The sequence below is a fragment of the Amblyraja radiata genome, chromosome 10, assembly GCF_010909765.2.
Source record: "Amblyraja radiata isolate CabotCenter1 chromosome 10, sAmbRad1.1.pri, whole genome shotgun sequence".
Taxonomy (NCBI): Eukaryota; Metazoa; Chordata; class Chondrichthyes; order Rajiformes; family Rajidae; genus Amblyraja; species Amblyraja radiata.
The window spans coordinates 7221935-7244015 of NC_045965.1; the positions used below are offsets into that span (position 1 = coordinate 7221935).

The 22081-nt window shown below is 44.8% G+C and overlaps 1 protein-coding gene across 1 annotated transcript; it reads left to right on the forward strand.

The window, feature by feature from the left end:
• Window positions 1-14103: 14103 nt before the first annotated feature.
• LOC116978103 (vascular cell adhesion protein 1) lies at window positions 14104-22081 on the forward strand. Its single transcript, XM_033029126.1, has 3 exons — window positions 14104-14411; window positions 14530-14796; window positions 22062-22081. The coding sequence occupies exons 1-3, from the start codon at window positions 14285-14287 to the stop codon at window positions 22079-22081; spliced, it is 414 nt and encodes a 137-aa protein (XP_032885017.1). The 5' UTR covers window positions 14104-14284.

Genomic DNA, 22081 nt, shown 5'->3' on the forward strand with positions numbered 1-22081 from the left:
CCCGGCGGGCGATGGTAATTGTCCCGCGGCCATTAAAGCCGCGCCGGGTGATGCAAGGCAGCGCTCCGGGTCTTGTTGTTGGAGCCCCCGGCGTGCGCTAGCAAAGTCCCGCGGCCATTCCAAGCCGCGCGGGGCGGTGATGTAAGGCCCCACTCCAGGTTATCTTCAACCCCGCAACTCGGGCGGGAGAAGTCGCCGTTGCAGAAGCCCCGAAAAGCGGTCTCCCAGCAGGGACCCACGGGCTCCCGGTGTTCCTGTCTGCCAGACCTGCGGTTGGAGCCTCCGAATCTCCGGGGGTCGGGTCACAGCAGCGCGCCACCACCGCTCCTCCCGCTCCGGACTCGGCCAGCTCCGCGATGGTGAGTAGGTCTGCAGCTCCGCGACTGGAGCCCCAGGTTGTTCCTGCTGGAGGCCGCTCCACGGTGCTCGGCCCCAATGACAACGGAGACCTGACAAAGAAAAGGTCGGGTCTCCCGTGCAGGGAAAAGATTTTAAAGTTTCCCCCCCAACCCCCCACCCCTCACACACATACCCCGTCAACAAAATAAAATAAAAACTACATTAAAACGAGACAGAAAATAATAAAAGGACAGACGGACTGCAGAAGCTGCTGCGACGTGTCGCGCCGCCCACCTTGACATCCAGGTCATCTGGTAATTGTGAATACAATTGTTATTTCCTGCTTCAGGAAAGTATTGAATAGAGATGGAAGTATTTAAAGAATGGAAGTTTTCAAAAAAGTACCACTACATTTGTGACTGAAATAAATGGTGGTAAGTGAAAACGTATCGCATTAAATTAGTAAACAGGGAATAAGGTAAATACAGTCCATTAGGAAGCAACATCCTAAAAGCAGCCTCCACAGTCAAAAAGGTTCAAGAAGGCACAACAGAGGATGTACTTCCTGCGGCAGCTGAGGAAGCACAATCTGCCACAGGCAATGATGGTCCAATTCTACACGGCCATCGTAGAGTCTGTTCTCACCTTCTCCATCATGGTCTGGTTTGGCTCAGCCACCAAGCACGACACCTGGAGGCTGCAGCGAATCGTCCGATCAGCAGAGAAGGTTATTGGCTGTAACCCTCCCTCCATCGATGAACTGTACACTGCAAGGGCTAGGAAGCGAGCAGGCAAGATCATCTCTGACCCCTCTCACCCTGGCCACAAACTCTTTGAATCACTTCCCTCTGGAAGGCGACTCCGGATTGTCAAAGCTGCCACAGCCAGACATAAAAACAGTTTTTATCCACAAGTAGTTGCTCTACTCAACAGGCAAAAATCTGTAGCCTCCCTTTGATCTGGCATTTTGTTGGTTCACATGCTTGATCAATGGTGTTTTATCATTAATGTTTTATTATTATTAATGGTTAGTGTTTTCTGTAATTCGAAACTGTTACTGTATGTCATGTTGTTACTTGTGGGCGGAGCACCAAGGCAAATTCCCTGTATGTGAATACTTGGCCAATAAACTTACTTACTTACTTACTTACTTACCTACTTACTTACTTACTGTTACTTAGTATTTACAAAAACAATTTGATTTCAGGAATATGAAGCATGATTTCACGTCTGTAGTACAGGGTATAGACAAAATTTAGGGCAATGTTCAATGAAGAGGAGAGATGTGCCAAGATACACAAGACATTAATAAAGTTGACATAGAGTCATAGTCAAAGAGTGATACAGTGTGGAAACAGGCCCTTCGGCCCAATTCGCCCACACCAGCCAACAATGTCCCAGCTACACTAGTCCCACTTGTGTGCGCTTGGACCATATCCCTCCAAATCTGTGCTATCCTTGTACCGGTCTAACTGTTTCTTAAATGTTGGGATAGTCCCAGCCTCAAGTACCTCCTGTGGCAGCTTGTTCCATACACCCACCACCCTTTGCGTGAAAAAGTTACCCCTCGGATTCCTATTAAATCTTTTCCCCTTCACCTTGAACCTATGTCCTCTGGTTCTCGATTCCCCTATTCTGGGCATGAAGTTGCGAAATTAATTTCATGTCAAAGAAAATTGTCCATTAGTTGGTGTCATTCCCCACACACAAGAAGTTGGTGTAGTTGTAGGAAGTTAATTATTCCAGCCAAAGCACATGAGGAATTCGAGGACAGTGTCCCACGACTACCTCTCTTTAGCTGACACATCATAAGGTTAATGGTTCAATAGTTTCTTTATTGTCATATGTACCAGGTACAGTGGAATATATTTTTTGCATACAGATCAGCAAGACTACCCCCATATATCAGAAGTGAGGACTATCACTCATGGCACTACAATATTCAATTGCATCGTTGACTCCTCTGAAAATGAAGCAATCCGCACCTGCAACCAGACCTAGAAGGCATCAAGTATGGGCTGATAAATGTAAGGGTGTCTATAATTTATGCAATATAACCGTAGGCTGGTATGTCATCATATAGTGTTGGCTGTGCCCAGATTAGATTTGGAACGCATACGAGTAAGGTAGAAGTTCTGTTTAAGATTGTTTGCTACTTTAGAACGTTCATTAAGTATATCCTCAGCCTCTGAATACACGGATCACGTTTTCTTTTCTTTCTTTATTTTATTTATCTGGGATTTTTAGGAGATGGGATACATCATCAAAGGAATTTAAAGACTCTACTATTCTACTGGACGTAAGATCCCCTGTCATTTACTGTTTTGTTTTAACTGCCCCAAGAAGATGTTGATGAGCTGGAGTACCTCCAACATAGTAATCCCCACTGGCCTCTGGCAAATAAAACTCAGAGTTCAAGGTGGTCATTGCAGTCAGTGTGCAAGTGCTCGGCAAAGCGCTCACCTCGTCTACGCTTAGTCTCTCCAGTGTAAAGAAGGCCACGTTGCAAGCACCAAATGCAATAGACAAGGTTGGAGGGGGTGCATGTGAATCTCCGATGTTTGGTGCCCTGGACGGTGGTGAGGGAGAAGGTATAGGAACAAGTGTTGCATCATCCTATGGGTGCAGATAAGAATGGGTGGGGCAGACAAATGGGACATGGAGTCAAACCAATGAGAAAGGTGGCTCAGCCGTGGCTAATCAATGTAAAAGGGTTTATAAGGTTGCCAGAAAAAAATCCTGAGTTCAAGGACAATTACAAAATACACCAAGAGATATAAAAGGATAAAGTATTCAGTATTCAGTATTTTCAGTATTTACTTTAGTCATTTTAACTGAGTACTTACATGCACAGAAGAAACAAAAAATTGTTTCTCAATCAGTTCCCATCTGTGCAGTTAATAAAAACAGAATAAATACATGCAACTTTAAAATTAAAATTAACATATCTAAAAATAGGCCTACAATTTGGACTAAAAACAGACATTCAGACCGAACAGTGGCTTTGCTTTGACAAGTGTCCAGATGTCAAAGTATGGGCGAGGTTAGATGTGTTGGTGTATGATGTATGGGGAGGGGACACAGTCCGTTAATCAGTCTTATTGCCTGTGGGAAGAAGCTGTGGAGCATCCTGCTGCTTTTGCAGCTGATGCTCCTGTATCTCTTCCCAGATGGCAGAATGGAGAAGCTGTGGTGTGATGGGTGATAGGGGTCCTTAATAAGAAAATAGAGTACATGGGTGGTCTAACAAGAAATATAAAAATATATTGTTAAAACGTCTGTCGTTACATGAAGAGGAAAATGTTAGCCAAAGTTAACGACTTTACAGATGAGACATGTACATTTAGTCTGTCTCCAGTTTTCACCAGCATCTGCAGTTCCTCCCTACACATGTAAATTATATTGGGAGAATAGGAAACGACTGAAATATTTTGTAGTTATGTTCACAGAAGAAGATGGAAATTATCCTGGAAATAGTCGGGAAAAGCAGTGCCAAATAAACAAGGAGTTGGAATAAATAACATTAGCTCAAAGTAGTATTAGGCAGATCAATGGAACAGATTCTGATGACCTGCATGCCAGGTTCTTGAAATAAGTCGACATGGAGATAGTGGATGCATCAGCTGGCAGCTTCCTAAATTCCACAGATACTGGAACCATTCCCACAGACAAAAAGGAGAGAGAGAACAGAGAAGAGAAAAAACAGGGAACTGTTAACTAAATGGTCTGATATCAGTCGCTGCAAGAATGGTAAAATCTATTACTAAGGGAGTGGAAACATAATAATATAATAATATCCAGCAGAGTCAATTTGGATTTATAAAAGAGGAAACGTTTGATAAATTACTGGGAGTTTTTTGTAACTTCTCTTTTTAGGTTGTCATGCAGAGATAGTAACTTGTAACTGGCTGAATAGATAAGGGCAAAGATATTCACATGGTGTGCTTTGAATCTTACCATAAGGAATGAGCTGTGTGGTGAATCTGTGGAATTCTTTGCCTGTGGGGGGCTGTGGAGGCCATCAGTGGATATTTTCAAGGCAGGGATGGGTAGATTCGTGATTAGTACGTGTGTCAGAGGTTATGGGGAGAAGGCAGGAGAATGGGGTTAAGAGGGAGAGATAGATCAGCCATGATTGAATGGCAGAGTGGGTTTGATGGGCCGAATGGCCTAATTCTACTCCTATTCCTTGGCCTTGTGACCTTATGATCTTGTCTCAGTGACTCATTCAAACTAAGGAAAAACAAAGCCATTTGCTGTTCAAAAAACGGAGCCTCTGTGAAACTGTGACTTGCAAGGCCTCCAGTTAACATATTTCTTATTCAAGATTGTGATCAGGTTCATTGTTTTCCTCTCATGGGTTTACTCATGCCATGCCAACTGCCTGACTATGACAGCAGATATGATTTATATCACAGTTCAAACCTGGGCTGAAAACTGAATTGAACAATGACAGGAAAGTGCATGGCCACAGGGTTATTTCCAAAATTACGATACTAGTCGAAACCAGAGTGGAAAGTGAATCTGCTGCCAATCAAACCTTCTTATGCAGCCTATGAATATGATTAGTCTGGAAATATGGTGCGGCCGATTAGTTTGGAACTATCACAGCATGGCTTGGGGACAGCTCCATCCAAGACCGCAAGAAATAGCAGAGAAATGTGGATGCTGCCCAGACCATCACGCAAATTGACTCAGTTTATACCTCACGCTGCCTCGTCAAGGCCAGCAGCATAATCAATGATGAGTCACACACTGGCCTCTCCCTCTTCTCCCATCTCCCACCGGGCAAAAGGTATAGAAGTGTGAAAACGCACACCTCCAGATTCTGGGAGAGTTTCTTCCCAGCTGTTATCAGGCAACTGAAACATCCTACCACAACCAGAGAGCAGTGCTGAACTACTATCTCCCTCATTGGAGACCCTTGGACTATCTTTGATTGGACTTTACTGGCTCTATCGTGCACTAAACTTTATTCACGTTATTCCCTTTATCATGTATCTGTACTCTGTGAATGGCTCAATTGTAATAATTCATTGTCTTTCCGCTGACTGGTTAGCACGCAACAAAAAAATTTCACTGTTCCTCGGTACACGTGCCAACTATCTAAACTAAACAGTCTTTTGTTAAGTGTATTTTCCTGGAGAAATTACCCTTATTTCCTTGAGGGTGATGGACGTAATTTTTGGTATTGTGTTTTATTTGTACTATAAAGAGGCGTTGCATTTCCTGTAAGTTAACTTTGTAAGTAAATCCAGTCACTTACCTTATCCTGCTTTTTTATGTGGTGGAAGGAACTGCAGATGCTGGTTTAAATCAAAGATAGACACAAAATGCTGGAGTAACTCTGGAGAGAAGGTATGGGTGACGTTTCGGGTTGAGACCCTTCTTCAGACTGTTCTCGACCCGAAAGGTCACCCATTCTTTCTCTCCAGAGATGCTGCCTGTCCCACTCTGCTAATGTGTCTATTTTCTGCTTTTTTATTCATTGGCTGACTTGAAGGAGCTAAATTCCATTGAGACAATTCATATTCATAAACTTTTGCATTGGTTTGCACAGATATATTGAGTTGGAACAGAATCCACACTTGCCATTCACAGATCAGTGAATGTCAGATGGTGAGACTAAATGGTTCTGTCATAAAGTGTGAGATGCTCCTGCAGAAGGAATTTACGTAACTCAAGGAAGAGCAAGGGCCAAAAGAAAGTATCGAAATTTCATTAGTGCAGGTTCCAGGAAAAGTTGGACGAATTTGCATTTAAAACCTTTTTGTATCCTCTCCCAAAGGCAATATGAAGAGAATTATTTGCTTCTGATCATGAAACAAAAGGTATCCTGATCATTGTATAGCATTTTATAGCTCCTGTTACTGTTACAGGATGACACAGCCCAACATGGGCCATGTTATTTCATCATTTGGAAATCTCTATCCTGGAGAGATGAACAATGAAATAGATTTAAGTCTGTGACCGATTTTTGGTCACACGGGGAGTGAAGAATTAGAAATGGGAAAGGAGTAGGATTGAAGGTCAAGATTAGATAATTTCATTGAAATGCAAGGCAGACTCAATGGACCCTCTGGACAACTACTGCTGCTTTTGGTTGTATTCACATGAACTAGGAACATGAACATGAGACGGGATTAGTAACAAAAACATGAACATGAAATTAGTTTATTGTCACATGAACCCACGATCAGGAAATCTGGCAGAAATGCCAGTGCTAGAGACCGCCCCAAAATTACAGACCAGTCGGCGATCGTTGCACAAGACAACAGCTTGCTCCATTTTTTTGCTCACAGTCACTATGGAGCAGCCACCTGCGATGTTCTGCAAGAAAATAAGATCTGTGGTTAAAACCAAAAGTTGTTCTATCATGTTGGGATTGGGAGGCTATAAAATGATTTGGAATATAATTTAAATCCTAGCGTCATGGACAGATGGTATGAAACAAAACAAACAAGGCTTGCTGGAACTGTAAATAACAACTCATATTTTTCTGGCAGCACAATGGTAAGAAAAATAGTCACATTGAAGGAAAATAACGTGTCTCGCAGAAAGAGAAGGGAAGCAAAAATCCACACAAATTGTGCGGACCTCAAGGTCAAAGGGACTCGGAAGCCTAACATTCCTTGCCTTGAACAATCCTGGCCATGACAGTGTCCTGAGATTAGCCTTATCTCCTGCGGGTGATGTGGGGTGAGACATGCAAGATGGCTGCAAGAGGATTCTGTGTACTAGCACTTAAATTAACGTAATTATGAAAATTGAAACAATAGTTTTTGTCCAAGTCAATAAACTTAATCTGATCAAAAGTTGGGGATAACAATTGGACTAGAAATGAAAATAAAGAAAAGTTTAGTCTTCCAGAATACACATCAGGGTTGCCAATAAAACAGGAATGTATCGCTAAGATTGTCCTTCTTGCAATTGTCACAGGCTGTACGTTATAGTCATAGAGTGTGGAAACAGGCCCTTCGGCCCAACTTGCCCACACCAGCCAACATTTCCCAGCTACACTAGTTCCACCTGCCCGCATTTGGTCCATATCCTTCCAAATCATGTACCTGTCTAACTGTTTCTTAAATGTTGGGATAGTCCCTGCCTCTACTACCTCCTCTGACAGCTCGTTCCATATATCCACCACCCTTTGTGTGAAAAAAATTAAGGAATTCAAATCTGCTTCATATGGTTTTGCTGTAAATTTAAATAGAAGGAAACGTGTCCCTTGGCTTTTCTGAATAGATAAAGTCAGAATGCTCTGGATGAGAATTCTTATTCTCTAAAACTCTGAAACATCTGAAACAATTCAGAGCAATTTTATCAAGGAACGAATTGAGCAAATAAAGTCGCACGTAGGCTATGGTGGGAGACTTGGTGAGCTTTTACCAAGAAACAAATCTGTGACTTGTCGCTTCCTCCACAATCTGTGAACTCATATATATTTGTAAATGAGACTAAACATGCTTCAAAATCATTCACATTAGACTGTGCCAGCAACAATCTACCTTTATTTAGTGCTTTAAATCATCTTTTTAAATCCAAGGCATGTCCCAGAACTGCCAACATTTTGAGCTATAGAAGATATTTAGAAAATTTAAAAAAAAGACAAATTTGGAAATATGACATAAAAAGCAATAAATGCTGGAAACACGCAACAGGACAAGCAGTGTGCTGTAAGGAGAGTTTTCCTTAACCCCCTTGGGAGGAATTTCGTCCAGAATATCTGTCCAAGGATATTTTCTGATTGGCTGGGTGTTCAACTTTTTGTGTGTGTAATAAAAGAGAGACGTTTCTGTCCAGATGTTGTATCTAATAGTCTGATAAGGCAGAAAATTGGCTTTTGGATGTAATGTTCGGGAACTCGGGAGACAACGATAAGGAGTTGGAAAAACCGATGTAAAAGTGTTCATAGGGCCGGGGGAGTTGGGTTGACGAGGGAATGGGTGACAAAGACGACAGGGAAATAGCAATCCACCATATTCACGAAAGCAGACACAAAATGCTGGAGTAACTCAGCGGGGCAGGCAGCATCTCCGGAGAGAAGGAATGGATGACGTTTCGGGTCGAGACCCTTCTTCAGACTTCTTCTGCCCGAAAAGTGACCCATTTCTTTTCTCCAGAGCTCATGGCCGTCCGAAGGGGGGGTGCGTTGGGTGCGACCGCACCCCCCTTTTTTCCCCCTAAGAAAAAACCACACAAAAAAAGAAGAAAAAATCGGGGGGAAAAAGAAAGAAAAAATCGGGGGGAAAAAATCAACGTTTCCACTTTGGATACGGCCAATTCTCTGTTCTCCCGTCGCCGGGCAAGAGTGGGTGAATCTGAACCCAACGGCTGTAATCCCAACACCAGACGCCGCTGCGGTGGAGCCCGCTCCCCTCGCCTCCCCCCGCCGCCAGGGCCCAAGCCATCTTCCCCCCACACCACCCCTGCTGACCCCCGCTGGGCCCACGCCACTCCCGCTGGGCCCATGCCACCCCCACTGGGCTCATGCCACCCCCACTGGGCTCATGCCACCCCCACTGGGCTCATGCCACCCCCACTGGGCTCATGCCACCCCCACTGGGCCCACGCCACTCCCGCTGGGCCCATGCCACCCCCACTGGGCCCATGCCACCCCCACTGGGCTCATGCCACTCCCGCTGGGCCCATGCCACCACCGCTGGGCTCATGCCACTCCCGCTGGGGCCACGCCACCCCCTCTGACCTCCGCTGGGTCCACGCCACCCTTGCTGATCCCCACTGATCCCCACTGGGCCCACGCCACCCCCGCTGGGCCTACGCCATTCCCACTGGACCCACGCCACCCCCACTGGGTACACGCCTCCCCCGCTGGGCCCACGCCATTCCCACTGGGCCCACGCTACCCCTAAGGTAGTTTTTAGGGCTATTATATTTTCTCCATATGAATAATATTAAACAATATCAAATAATATCAAACAATTGGAACTGCTTTCTTTTCCTTGATAACAATACTGAAAAATATGAATTCCATAGTTTGTGACATAATACCCCCATTTTAATGGATCATTATATACAGATGTAACATTTCAATTTCGAGATCGGGGGGGGGGGGGGGGGGGGGGGGGGGGGGGGGGGGGGGGGGGGGGGTTGGGGGCAAATATGCATCAAGCCGATAGCCTAATCGTTAAAGAGTTAAAAGAGAGCCTAATTGATAAAGAGCTGAGAAGAGGAATCAGAGCTGCCAAGGAAAGGTACTCTGAGAAATTGAGAAGCAAGTTCTTAGCTAATGAATCTTCTTCAGTTTGGAAGGGCATGCAAGAAATCTCCAGCTATAAGAGGAAAGCCCCCCGCTCTTTGGATAATCGTCAGCTGACGAACGACCTGAATGAGTTTTACTGCAGGTTTGAAAATCAGAAACGCAACCCTGTTACCCCTTCCCCAACAAACACAGCCAGACCCCAGTCTGCAAAGAATGGACCCTGCACCCTCTCCTTCCCATTCACCACTTCACACCTACTTAAGGTAAGACTCCAGTATGAAAAGAGTGGACCCTTTCCCACCCCAACTAACACTTCACACCCACTCACAGCTTGACCTCAGTCTGCAAAGATTGGGCCCTTCTACACCCACCCCACTCCAATCACCACTTCACACCCAATTACTAATTTTTAACCATTCCCTGCCTGCTTCAAAGTCTCCACTATTGTCCCTGTACCCAAAAAGGTAAGGATTACTGGTCATAGAGACTACAGGCTTGTCGCACTGACCTCTGTAGTCATGAAGACCGATGAAAGGCTTGTGCTGGCCAAGCTGAAAAATATCACAATCCCTCTGCTGGAACATCTGCATTTAGCATATTGTGGATGACGCAGTCAATCTGGGCCTGCACTTCATCCTCCAGCACCTAGACCGCCAGGATTATGCGAGGATTTTGTTTTATTGATTTTAGCTCTGCATTCAACAGCATTGTGCCAGAGCTACTACGCTCCAAACGTTCTGAGTTGACTGTGCCTGAACCCCTCAGTCGGTGGATCACCAGCTTTCTGACAGACAGGAAGCAGCATGTGAGGCGGGAAAGCATATCTCGGACCCGCAAACACTCAGCATAGGAGCACCGCAAGATGCATACTCTCCCCTCTCCTCTACTCTCGCCACAACAATGACTGCACCTCCACAGACACCTCTGTCAAGCTTCTCAAGTTTCCGGATGACACAACCCTGATTGGACTGATCCAGGATGGGGATCTCTGTACTCTTTTCAGTTATAGGATGTTGCCAGGACTAGAGAGCCAGAGCTATAGGGAGGGGTTGAGTAGGCTGGAACTCTATTTCATGGAGCACAGGAGGATGGGGGATGATCTAATAGAGGTGTATAAAATCATGATTTGAATAGATATGGTTGAGTCTTTTGCCCAGAGTAAGTGAATCGAGGAGCAGAGGACATAAGTTTAAGGTGAAGGGCAAAAGATTTAATAGGAATCTGTGGGGTATGTTTTTCACACAAAGGGTGGTAGGTGTATGGAACAAGCTGCCAGAGGTGGTAGTTGAGGCAGGGACTATCGTAACATTTAAGAAACAGTTAGACAGGTACATGGATAGGACAGGTTTGGAGGGATATGGATCAAACGTGGGCAGGTGGGACTAGTGCAGATGGGACATGCTGGGCCGAAGGGCCTGTTTCCACACTGTATCATCCTATGACTCTATCTTTCCCTCTCAAACCCATTCTCCTGCCTTCTCCCCATTACCTTTGACATCAGTATCAATCAAGAATCTATCAATCTCCTCCTGAAAAATGTCCATTGACTTAACCTCCACAGCTGTCTGTGGCAATGAATTCCACAGTTCACCACCCTCTGACTTAAGAAATTCCTGCTCATCTCCTTCCTAAAGGAATGTATTTTAATTCTGAGGCTGTGGCCACTGGTCCTAGACTCTCCCACTAGTGGAAACATCCTCTCCAAATCCACTCCATCCAGGTTTTTACCAGGCTGGGACAGACGGCAACAGCTTCACACTGTGTCCCAAAGCTTGTGTCCTGTCCTGCATCACCCAAGGCAGCAGAGATGTTATAGGAGAGGGCAAGCACCGTAACAAAGTAGCTCAGGATGGTTTGGGTAACATTCAGGAATGTCTATGCATGACACATCATGAATATTACTGAAGAACATTCTTGACCCGAAATATAATCTATACCTTTTCTCCAGAGATGCTGCCTGACCCACTGAGTTACTCCAGCACTCTGTGACATGTCACCAATCCATGTTCTCCACAGATGCTGCCTGACTCACTGAGTTACTCCAGCACTCTGTGACATGTCACCTATCCATGTTCTCCACAGATGCTGCCTGACTCGCTGAGTTACTCCAGCACTGTGACATGTCACTTATCCATGTTCTCCACAGATGCTGCCTGACTCGCTGAGTTACTCCAGCACTCTGTGAAACGTCGCCTATTCATATTCTCCGCAGATGCTGCCTGACCCACTGAGTTACTGCAGCACTTTCTGACTATTTTCCCTTCACCCATTTGCCCAAGCCCACTCTCCCCCCTCCTTTCCTATGTTCCTTTCCACCCATAAACCTCTCTCTGCCTTTACATTTCACTCCTCTTTCAAATCTGCTCTACTTATCTACATGCATTTTTCTTCTTCACTTTTTAGTCATAGAATGATGCAGTGTGGAAACAGGCTCTTCAGCCCAACTTGCCCACACCGACCGACATGTCCCATCTAAACTAGTCTCACTCACACGCGTTTGACCCATATCGATCTAAATCTGTCCTATGCATGTTCGTGTCCAAATGTCTCTTAAACAATAAGATAGTCCCAGCCTTAACTACCTCCTCTGGCAGCTCGTTACATACACCCAGCACCCTTTGTGTGAGAAAGCTACCTCTCAGGTTCCTGTTAATTTCTGAAATATTGGCCATATATTTGGTGCAAAAATGCTCCAAAATAAGGCTCAGAATGCATCAGAGAGCATCTAAAACCCATGAGCTTCCTGGACACTGGCATCGAGGGACTTCACGCTTCGCGCTCGTGATGTGCGCAGCCCGCACATTATTTCACATTAAGTTTTTTGTAATCCTGTCATGCCCTTTTTTGAAAAGCTTCGTACGGGCCTGGAGATGCTGGCTGTCTCGCTGAGTTACTCCAGCATTTGGTGTCTATCTTCCGTGTAAACCAGCGTCTACCGTTCCTTCCTACACATTGACGAAAGCGGCTATCTTCTATGACGGGCTGAAGGGAAGCAGTAGAAACCTATTGCGTGAGATTGGAAGTGTTTAAGAAGGAACTGCAGATGCTGGAAAATCGAAGGTAGACAAAAATGCTGGAGAAACTCAGCGGGTGCAGCAGCACTATGGAGCGAAGGAGATAGGCAACGTTTCGGGCCGAAACCCTTCTTCAGAAAGCGGTTTCAGTTTGGCAAGAAGACTAAAGCGCTGGAGTAACTCAGCGGGTCGGGCAGCATCTCTGGAGAACATGGATAGGGGACGTTTGTAGTCGGAACCCTTCCTATACATACAATACTTTCGTTTCATTTCCCCTTTCAACACTTTTGTCATGAGTTATCTGATCTCTTTCATAATCCCCGGGACGTTTCATTCTCCGGTACTTCCAGACAGTGTGAAAGTACCTGGCTGTCTATAACGTGGCTGTAACGTGACTCTCCAGTTTGGGGGATTTCGGTGGCGCTTTTGTTTATCTCAACGATGGAAAGTGGACCGTTCCCACGGGACCGCTGGAATTTTGTACAATCCGAAGTTCAAAATCTGTCCAAAAGGAAGTTGAATGGTTGCTTGGCCCAGAGGGATGGGGAGTGGAAAGTTGTACTTTGCAAACTAGTATATAATAATAATAAAAATATCTTTTATTGTCATAGTCATTTTATAGTCTTAGTGGCGGAGATTTTTTCCGCTTCGTTTTGCGCGTTAGAACCAAACCAAAAGATATTTAAATACGAACGGCAAGCAGCTTAGTTCTATTTGATGTGAAAATATCTAGATTTGCTGCAAACATGTCCTCATCACTTTGAAGTAAGCTTAATATTTTGCGTTGGACACCTGGCTTCTCAGCGGGTTGACGATTTTGAATGAATATACTGCCAACCCACACACCTTGCAAACCCTCTCTCAGCGAGCAGTAGAGAGTGGGGCAAGGCCTATTTTGGAGGTAAATTTGCAGCGGTCGATGAGGTCGAACTCTTTGCAGGCCATCTGGCAGACATCTGGCAAGTGGAGGCTTTCAAAAGTGAGTTAGCAAGAGCACAGGGTAAACATGTTCCTGTTAAGGTAATGGCCAAGGCTGGCACATTTACGCAAGCAACCTGACTCAATCAGTGAAAGAATGGGATCGAAGGCTGGCCCTGACCGCTGGATGCAGATTGGGTCAACTGACCAGCTGTATCTTATCTCTATGAGTGACAAGTCAGCAAACTACACCGGTCTCTGCACTTGATTCCGCCCGGGTTATTTACTGAACGGTGCGAAATAAGGCCATAAGTTATAGGAGCAGAATTCGCCCATTCGGCCCATCGAGTCTACTCCGCCATTCAATCATGGCTGATCCATCTCTCCCTCTTAACCCCATTCTCCTGCCTTCTCCCCATAACCTCTGACTCCCGTCCAAATCAAGAATCTGCCTACCTCTGCCTTAAATAAATCCATTGCCTTGGCCTCCACAGCCTTCTGTGGCAATGAATTCCGCAGATTCACCACCCTCTGACTAAATCGATGGGCACATTGGGCGCTGTACATTCCACCCTGAATCCCTGTTTGATTCCTGAATCCATATGTCGTTGCAGCTCTGTCCGACACACTCATCGTGGAGACAGTGGGCAGCCTGGAAGTTGGCCAGAGAGGCTCTGTGAGATGTACGGTCCCCAAAGTCTACCCTGCTCAAGTGGAGGTGGAGTGGCTGAAAGGAACAACGTTGCTGAAGACCGACAGCTTCCGTGACTACACGGAGGTAGAAACGGCGATGAACTTCACCTACGAACTGACGGCCGAATTGCGAGACTCAGGACAAGAGCTGACATGCCGAGTGCAATTACTCACGGAGAACCAACCACGCAAGGCCGAGGGGACGCTAACGTTACAGGCTCACTGTAAGTATGGAGACAGAGATATAACATTGAGAACGGAATCACAGTCATAGACGTAGTCTGGACAATGGTTTAAGTCGCCCGCCTTTAATGTAGTGAATGATCCCATCTCCTTCTACAGGTGCTCCCACAGAGATTGACATTACTGCAGAGCCCTCTGCCACAGTGAGAGAGGGTCAGGATGTTCGGCTAACCTGTGCTGCAGACAGCAGCCCCGCTGCCACGATAGTGTGGAGCACGTTATCTGCCGGCAACTGGTCAGTCGTGGCCGAGGACCGAGCGATTCTGCACCTGTCACCGGCCCTGTTCGGGGACACGGGAATGTACCGCTGTGAAGCCGGCAATAAACTGGGGACAATCACCAAGGAGGTGGAAGTCCACGTTCAAGGTGCGTGGGTTTCACTATAGGGAGGTTTCACGGCAGTCGGGTCACAACCCATGACCCGTACTGTTTCCACGCTACGCCAACTGGAGTACACGCGATGAACTGCAGGTAGGCACTGACCATTGTTTCCAGCGTAGGGGCCCGTTAAAACCCGCTGAAATTGTCAAGTTTTGATCTGTAAATAATTATGGAAATCGGGATAAGCATGAGAGACATTTATCCTACTTCAGAATTCCAAAATTAGGAGAAATTATGGTAGATAGAAGCGAGAGCTGAAGGAACAACAACAGCTAAAGTGCTTGGCGAACATTGGCCGTTTGCTCACTGCATTTCATCAAAAGTAAGGCATTCATTGTGTATTTTCTTGATTCCTTTGGCATCTAAAAAGTTTCAGAAGTGATAAATCTGGCTGTAAAATTTTAAAATGCCCCATGGTTATCAAGTGGGGTTTTACATACAAAAAGAAAACGCCACTGAAGCAACATTTACAGCCAGATTGATCACTTCTGAGACTTTTTAGATACCAAAGGAATCAAGAAAAAACACAAATAATGCCTTACTGTTGATGAAATGCAGTGAGCAAATACGATAATTCCCAATAAGTTCAATTTCGATAGCTGCACGGCCAATGTTCGCCAATCACTTTAGCTGCTGTTGTCCCTTCAGCTCTGCTTCTCTTTACCTTCATTTCGCGTCACTTTTGGAATTCTAAAGTTGGGTACATGTCTCTCACATTTACACCGATTTCCACAATTTTTTACAGCCAAAAATTCATCATTTTGGCGGGTTTTAACAGGGAGGAAAGTTCGCGTTTCTTGCATTAATAACATATACCGGAAGTTACGGATGTCCTCCAGATGGATTGAGCGGCTCCGTGCGTCAAGACCTATGACCCAGTGACCTTACGTGCAACCCCCCTATTGTAATTTTACTATCACTGTTGCAGGAAAGACGTGGTCAAGCTGGAAAAGGTTCAGAGAAGATTTACCAGGATGTCGCCAGGGGTAGAGGGCATCCATTGACTTGGCCTCCACAGCCTTCAGTGGCAAAGAATTACACAGATTCACCACCCTCTGACTAAATAAATTCCTCCTCATCTCCTTAAAGGAACGTCCTTTAATTCTGAGGCTATGACCCCTCGTCCTAAATCTCCCTTCTGCTTATCCACTTTTTTTTGTTACATACAGTGTTTGCTGGCTTCCAAAGTCATTGTTTTGAGAAGATGATAGCGACCCAATGTACTGAACTGCTGCAATCACCACGAGTCAGGGTGTTTCAGGAATTAGACGCGGCGACTCTTCAACTTCCAATTGCGCTTTTCCGAGCAATGTGCACAAATGCACTCGCGTGTTTCCTTGTCAGAAGTACCCCGTGACCCCCGGTGAACAAGGCTAGCAGTTTACAGCAGTAAACAGGGATTTCAAACATGCGTAGTATAATCAATCTCCCGTGGGAGATATGTCCTGTCATTTTGTGACAGATGGGTGTGTTGTTCCCCGAATAAGACTGAAGCGGGCCTAACAAACGCCAAGAGTTCTCAGCAGCGCCAGAGAAGCAGCCAGGGGGGCTGCCGATGTGGACCCTCCAACTTGTCTCCTCCCTTCACACTTCTGTCCAAGAACTTTCCATTTTTTTTGCCAATTGATCAATTGACCCGCTGTCTCGATCTGTAGTTGCTGAGTGAAACATGATGTTTGCAACCAACACGTTTTGAGGCCGTTCTCCGACTAGTTTCACTGTCCTCCTCATTAATTTCACTGATTGTCTGCCTCCTTGTCACCTTCCCGTCAGCCAACCATGAACCGTTTCCTTGATCAACGCCTGCTTTGATCTGTGGTTTTCACACCTTACCCTTCCATATTTCTAGACTCCCATCTCCATTGATATGACTCACGGTCTCTAGAGATGCTGCCTGTCCCGCTGAGTTACTCCAGCATTTTGTGTCTATCTTCGGTGTATAACCAATGTCTGCAGTTCCTTCTTACATATTTCGGCTTGGCTCGGTTATCTGGAACCAAGCGGCCCAGATCGAGAGGGATGATGACCTAGATTCAACTAGCTTCTAAATCATTCATTACTTACAGAGTGCCTCCAAATGTCAGTGACTATCTGGGACCAGTCAGTGAAAGATTACACAAGTAAAACATCTAGTGATTGGGATACTTATTCATGGTCAGGGACGATTTCAAAAGGAATTAAGAATTATTTAATATAAAAATAAATTACAGGTAATAGTCAAATCGGGTAACAGCAGTGCAGTCAAACGTAATGTTTCAGGTACACCAGAGACTGCGGACGCTGGAATCGTAAGCAAAGGGCAAACTGCTGGAGGAAAGACAAACTGCTTCAGACCGACGAAAGGTCCCGACCCAAAATGTCTGTCCAAATCTGCAGTTCCTTCCTGCACTGTTTTGAGGCAGTGTTTGAGGATAATGTGCCAGCCTCCTTTACTCCTGCCCTATGGAGGTGTATTTTAACGTAGTCCCCTACCTTGGCTCACTTGCATTTCAAACCAGTCACATTTGAACCTATGCCTGATATCCCCACAAATACATCTGCAGAGGGATTACTGGACAACAATGAACACATTGATCTCGCTGCAAGACTACTTCCCTCAGTAGGAAGAACATGAAACCTCAGTTCCTGACCTTAGGATATCCCCGAGAGCTTTCCAGCTAATTAAAGATTTCTGCAGTGAACACACTGTTCCCATATAGAAAACAGCACATGCAGTTTACATGCAAGTTCCCATAATGGCGATATGATAATGATATGTCAGCCTGAGCTAGTGGTGTTGATTCAAATCAATCTTAAATCATTATTACTTTCAGCTCAGAATATGTACAGCTCATTTAAAATACTCAATCAATGTCACCAACTATTTGGATTTCCAAATATAAGCTTCAGTCATCATAGACCTCTTTCAGGGACTCGAGGTGGAATCACATGGTGGACAGGAGCGCCACTGTGGTGCAGCGGTAGAGCTACCTTACAGCACTTTCGATGCCGACTACGGGTGCTGACTGTACTGAGTTTGTATGATCTCCCTGTGACCGCGTGGGTTTTTGCCGAGATCTTTTGTGTCCTCCCACACTTCAAAGACGTGCAGATTTGTAGATGAATTGACTTGGTATGAGTGTAAATTGTCCCGAGTCTGGTCGGCACGAAGTATCTCTAAACTAAAGTACAAGTGTATTTGCAGTTTGTTTACCACATGCCATAATCTTGTAAAATCTCAAGGTATTGAAAGGTTTACAAAAGGTTGGAGTCTTGCTTATGTGAGTGACCTAAAATATCCAGATAATCTTTTATAAAGGTTTAAAAAGACATAGAAAGTTATAAAGTAGCAGGAACATACTCAGCAACACTCACGATTGTCATCACCCTTTTTCCTGGCCTCAGGCACACAGATTGCTGTTCTACGGTACAGACAGTTCAAGCTCATCGAGTGCTGCTATACTGTTCAGTATGAGATGTTTAATAATCCATTAATATCTTTCCATTATGTACTGAAATATGTGATTGCAAACTTTTCTGCATTCATTGCAAAAATCGGTCAAGATCACTGATGTAAAACACATACTTTAATTTCCCCCAAACTATGCTAAATAGATTTTAAATGTGGAGTAATTGAGGATTCCACATTTTCATTTCACTGTTTTATTTTAAAAAAAAGAATAAGCAACAGTTTCCTCTCTCCAACACACTTGAGTGCAGCAGTTTTAAATGAAGCGATCGTTTATGAAGCAGCATTTTAATATTAAGGGAATAAAACAGTATAGCTCGATGTTCACAACCAAAGTTTGACAACTGGCTGAAATCATTCCAGCCATGGTCCCAGAAAACAACCGGCCATCGAGGATGCTGTCCACGTGAAGGCTGATATCACCACTTGGAAGTAAGTCCCGTTTAGCCCTGGCAACTTTAATCGCACATATCAATGTTATTTCACTTATTTATGAACAACTAATGATAAACAGATACTGATATACCAGAACCAAACCCAATCAGTCAATGAGAAAAAATATGTACAAATCCAGAATCAACAAATGTACCCCAGGTTGGCCTAGAATGATGCTATTCAATACAACATCTGCCTGCTGATTTACTATTCAAATATATACCGTAGGGTACTGATTTTGGATGTGGTACTGATTTTGGATGATCAGCCATGATCATATTGAATGACAGTGCTGGCTCAAAGGGCTGAATGGCCTACTCCTGCACCTGTTTTCTATGCTTCTATGCTCAGCTGGTTGAAAAGGAACTCGTGGCCATAAAAAGAAAAATAGGGAGGTTCTCTCCCGCCCCTTGGACAATATGTATTCTTCAATCTATATGAATAGAAGCTGGTATCATGCCTTTACTAATTGATGTTTGGGGAGCTTGCTGTGGGAACATTGGCTTCCACATTTCCTCCTTTATGACTAAACTGCACTTCAAGAGTACTTCACTGGCTGCCTGGTGCAATCGAACCTACATGGAACTAACTGCCTCTGACTATTATTCAAATATATACTATTTATATCTCCAGCCACCTTGTTTCCTTGTTAGAATGCCTTTGAAATATAATGGGGTACCAAAGAAATCTGTCACCATCCCTACAGCACTACGGGGGAGAGGATGACTTAAACCAAAGCTCATCATTTAGGTACTCTCCATAACTTTCTGAATTTCATAACTAGTTTCCCATTAATACAACCCCATGCTGTTCCGCTGTGATTAGTGGCATTATTGCTACAATTTAATTAAATGAATATTCTTTCCTTTTTTATGTCTTTCTCTATGGTTTCACTTCCTGAGCCTAGACCACATTCATCCTGGAGAGGCAACAAATTCATCCTCCATGATAATTCTACACACTGGTGCCCAGTAAGGATGGTTTATCAGCCCTTTACTATGCTCCATAAATACTCACAACTTTGCAGCCATATTCTGCTCTTATTCCATTTACAAGTGTTCAGACGACACCACAATAGTGCGCCCAATCTCGAACAATGACAAGGAAGTACTGGAAGGAGATGGAGAGCTTAATGGTGTCAAGACAACAACCCTTCCTTGAATGTCAGGAAGATGAAGGAGCTAGTTACCGACTGCAAGAAACGAGGTGATGTACACGCCCCAAGTCAGCATCAAAGGTGCCAAAGTGGAGTCAGTTTCCTATCCTAAACTAGGTGACCAGCCATAAGTGGCAATATAGATAATGCTGGTAGAAGCATTCGCTGGGGCAGACAAGGAGAGAGAAAGGGTTAACATTTACTGCCACTGATCATCTGATTTTCAGGATGTTGGAGATATAATATTTTTTTAATGCAAAAACAAGAAAAAATGAACAGATAAAGAACGTTAGTGCTTTTCCTAGGTCTCTACTGTCTGCTATTTACACCGCCTCTAAAGGTCCATCTTTTGAATCTTTGTTTATCCTACCCATTTTGCCTTGAACCATCATCTAGTTTAGATGATACAGCGTGGAAACAAGCCCTTCGGCCCACCAGCCGAGTCCCACCAGCGATCACCCCCGAACACCAGCACCTACACAATTTACAGAAGCCAATTAACCTACACACCTGTAGGCCTTTGGAAGGTGGGAGGAAAACCACGCGGTCACGGGGAGAATTAACAAACCCAATACAATACCCGTAGACAGGATCAAGGCAGCAACTCTACCAGCACGCCACCGTGCCGATATGTTCTCGATATTTCCCCCCGTGATCTAGAGGTAGATGCCCTGCCCCTTTTCAAGGCCAATGTAGGGGTATAAAATAAAACTACTCTGCTGCCAATCTAAAAGCGGTTGGTGGAATGTGGAGCGGGTGAAAAAACATAAGATTGGTATAAATTGATGTCTGATGGTTTGAAGGGCCTGTTTTTTTCTGGAGCACGGGGGCTGAGGGGAGACTTGACAGAGGAATATATAATGTTGAGAACCTTTCTCCCGGGGTGGAAATGTCAAAGGCTAGAGGGGGTCGTGTGTATCTGGAACGAGCTTGCAGGAGGGGGGGCAGATACGATTGTGGTAGTTAGAAGGTTTTATGATAGGCACAATGATATGCAAGGAATGGAGGAATATAGATCATGTGCAGGCAGCACAGATTAACTAAACTGCACTTCAAGAGTACTTCACTGGCTGCCTGGTGCAATCGAACCTACATGGAACTAACTGCCTCTGACTATTATTCAAATAGATACTATTTATATCTCCAGCCACCTTGTTTCCTTGTAAGAATGCCTTTGAAATATAATGGGGTACCAAAGAAATCTGTCCCCATCCCTACAGCACTACTGGGGGAGAGGATTAACTCATGTCCGGCACAGACAGGGTTTATCTCCTGTGCTGCACTGAATTGTGTTTCGTTTGCGATTACTCTATTTACCAATGGAAGCATGATTATGGGAGTGTTACCAAGGGCAATAAGGGACAACTCAAAATTCAAAATTTAATTTTAACAACCAATATATTCATCAGATAATAGTTGGTTTACGCTATTATTGGATTCTAACAATATTCAAATGACAGCGCTGATATCTGCAATACCTGGAAAAAATGTGTGTTAAACTGTCATCCTTCAATCAAAACCTGCTGTTTACTGCCAACTCATTGCCAGGTACTTATCCACTCACCACTAATCCTAAAATAGCGCCCCGCCACTCCAAAAGCGCACTGATATTGAGTTCTGAGCCTGATGGAACTGGTCGTGAGAAGAGGCAGCATCTTGGAAAGGCGCCAAGCACGACTGGAGCAGAGGAAGGCAAAGTGGCACAGAGGTGCCGCGGCTCCAGTGTCCAACCTCCCGCATCCAAACCCCCGGCCTCGGCTGCTGTGTGTGTGTGTGTGTGTGTGTGTGTGTGTGTGTGTGTGTGCGTGTGTGCGTGAAAGGGGTCGGGTGTGTGTGTGTGTGTGTGTGAGTGTGTGAGTGTGTGTGTGTGTGTGTGAGAGTGTGAGTGTGAGAGTGTGAGTGTGTGTGTGTGTGTGTGTGTGTGTGTGTGTGTGTGTGTGTGTGTGTGTGTGTGTGTGTGTGTGTGTGTGTGTGTGTGTGTGTGTGAGATCAGCTCGGTCAATCTGTGGCCTTCTTGATTTCTTCCGAGTGCCACGGTTTCCTCTCGCAGATAACACGAGTGCCTCAATATTTAGAAAATAAAACAATTGAATGGTTGTCAGTATTCAATATCAGTATTTACTTTAATGTCATTTTAACTGAGTACTTACCTACACTGATTGGTTCGGGATAACGTGAGTAATCACCATCTCTCGTGTTTCCGAATCCCAGGTATCTCCGAAGGCTCCTGA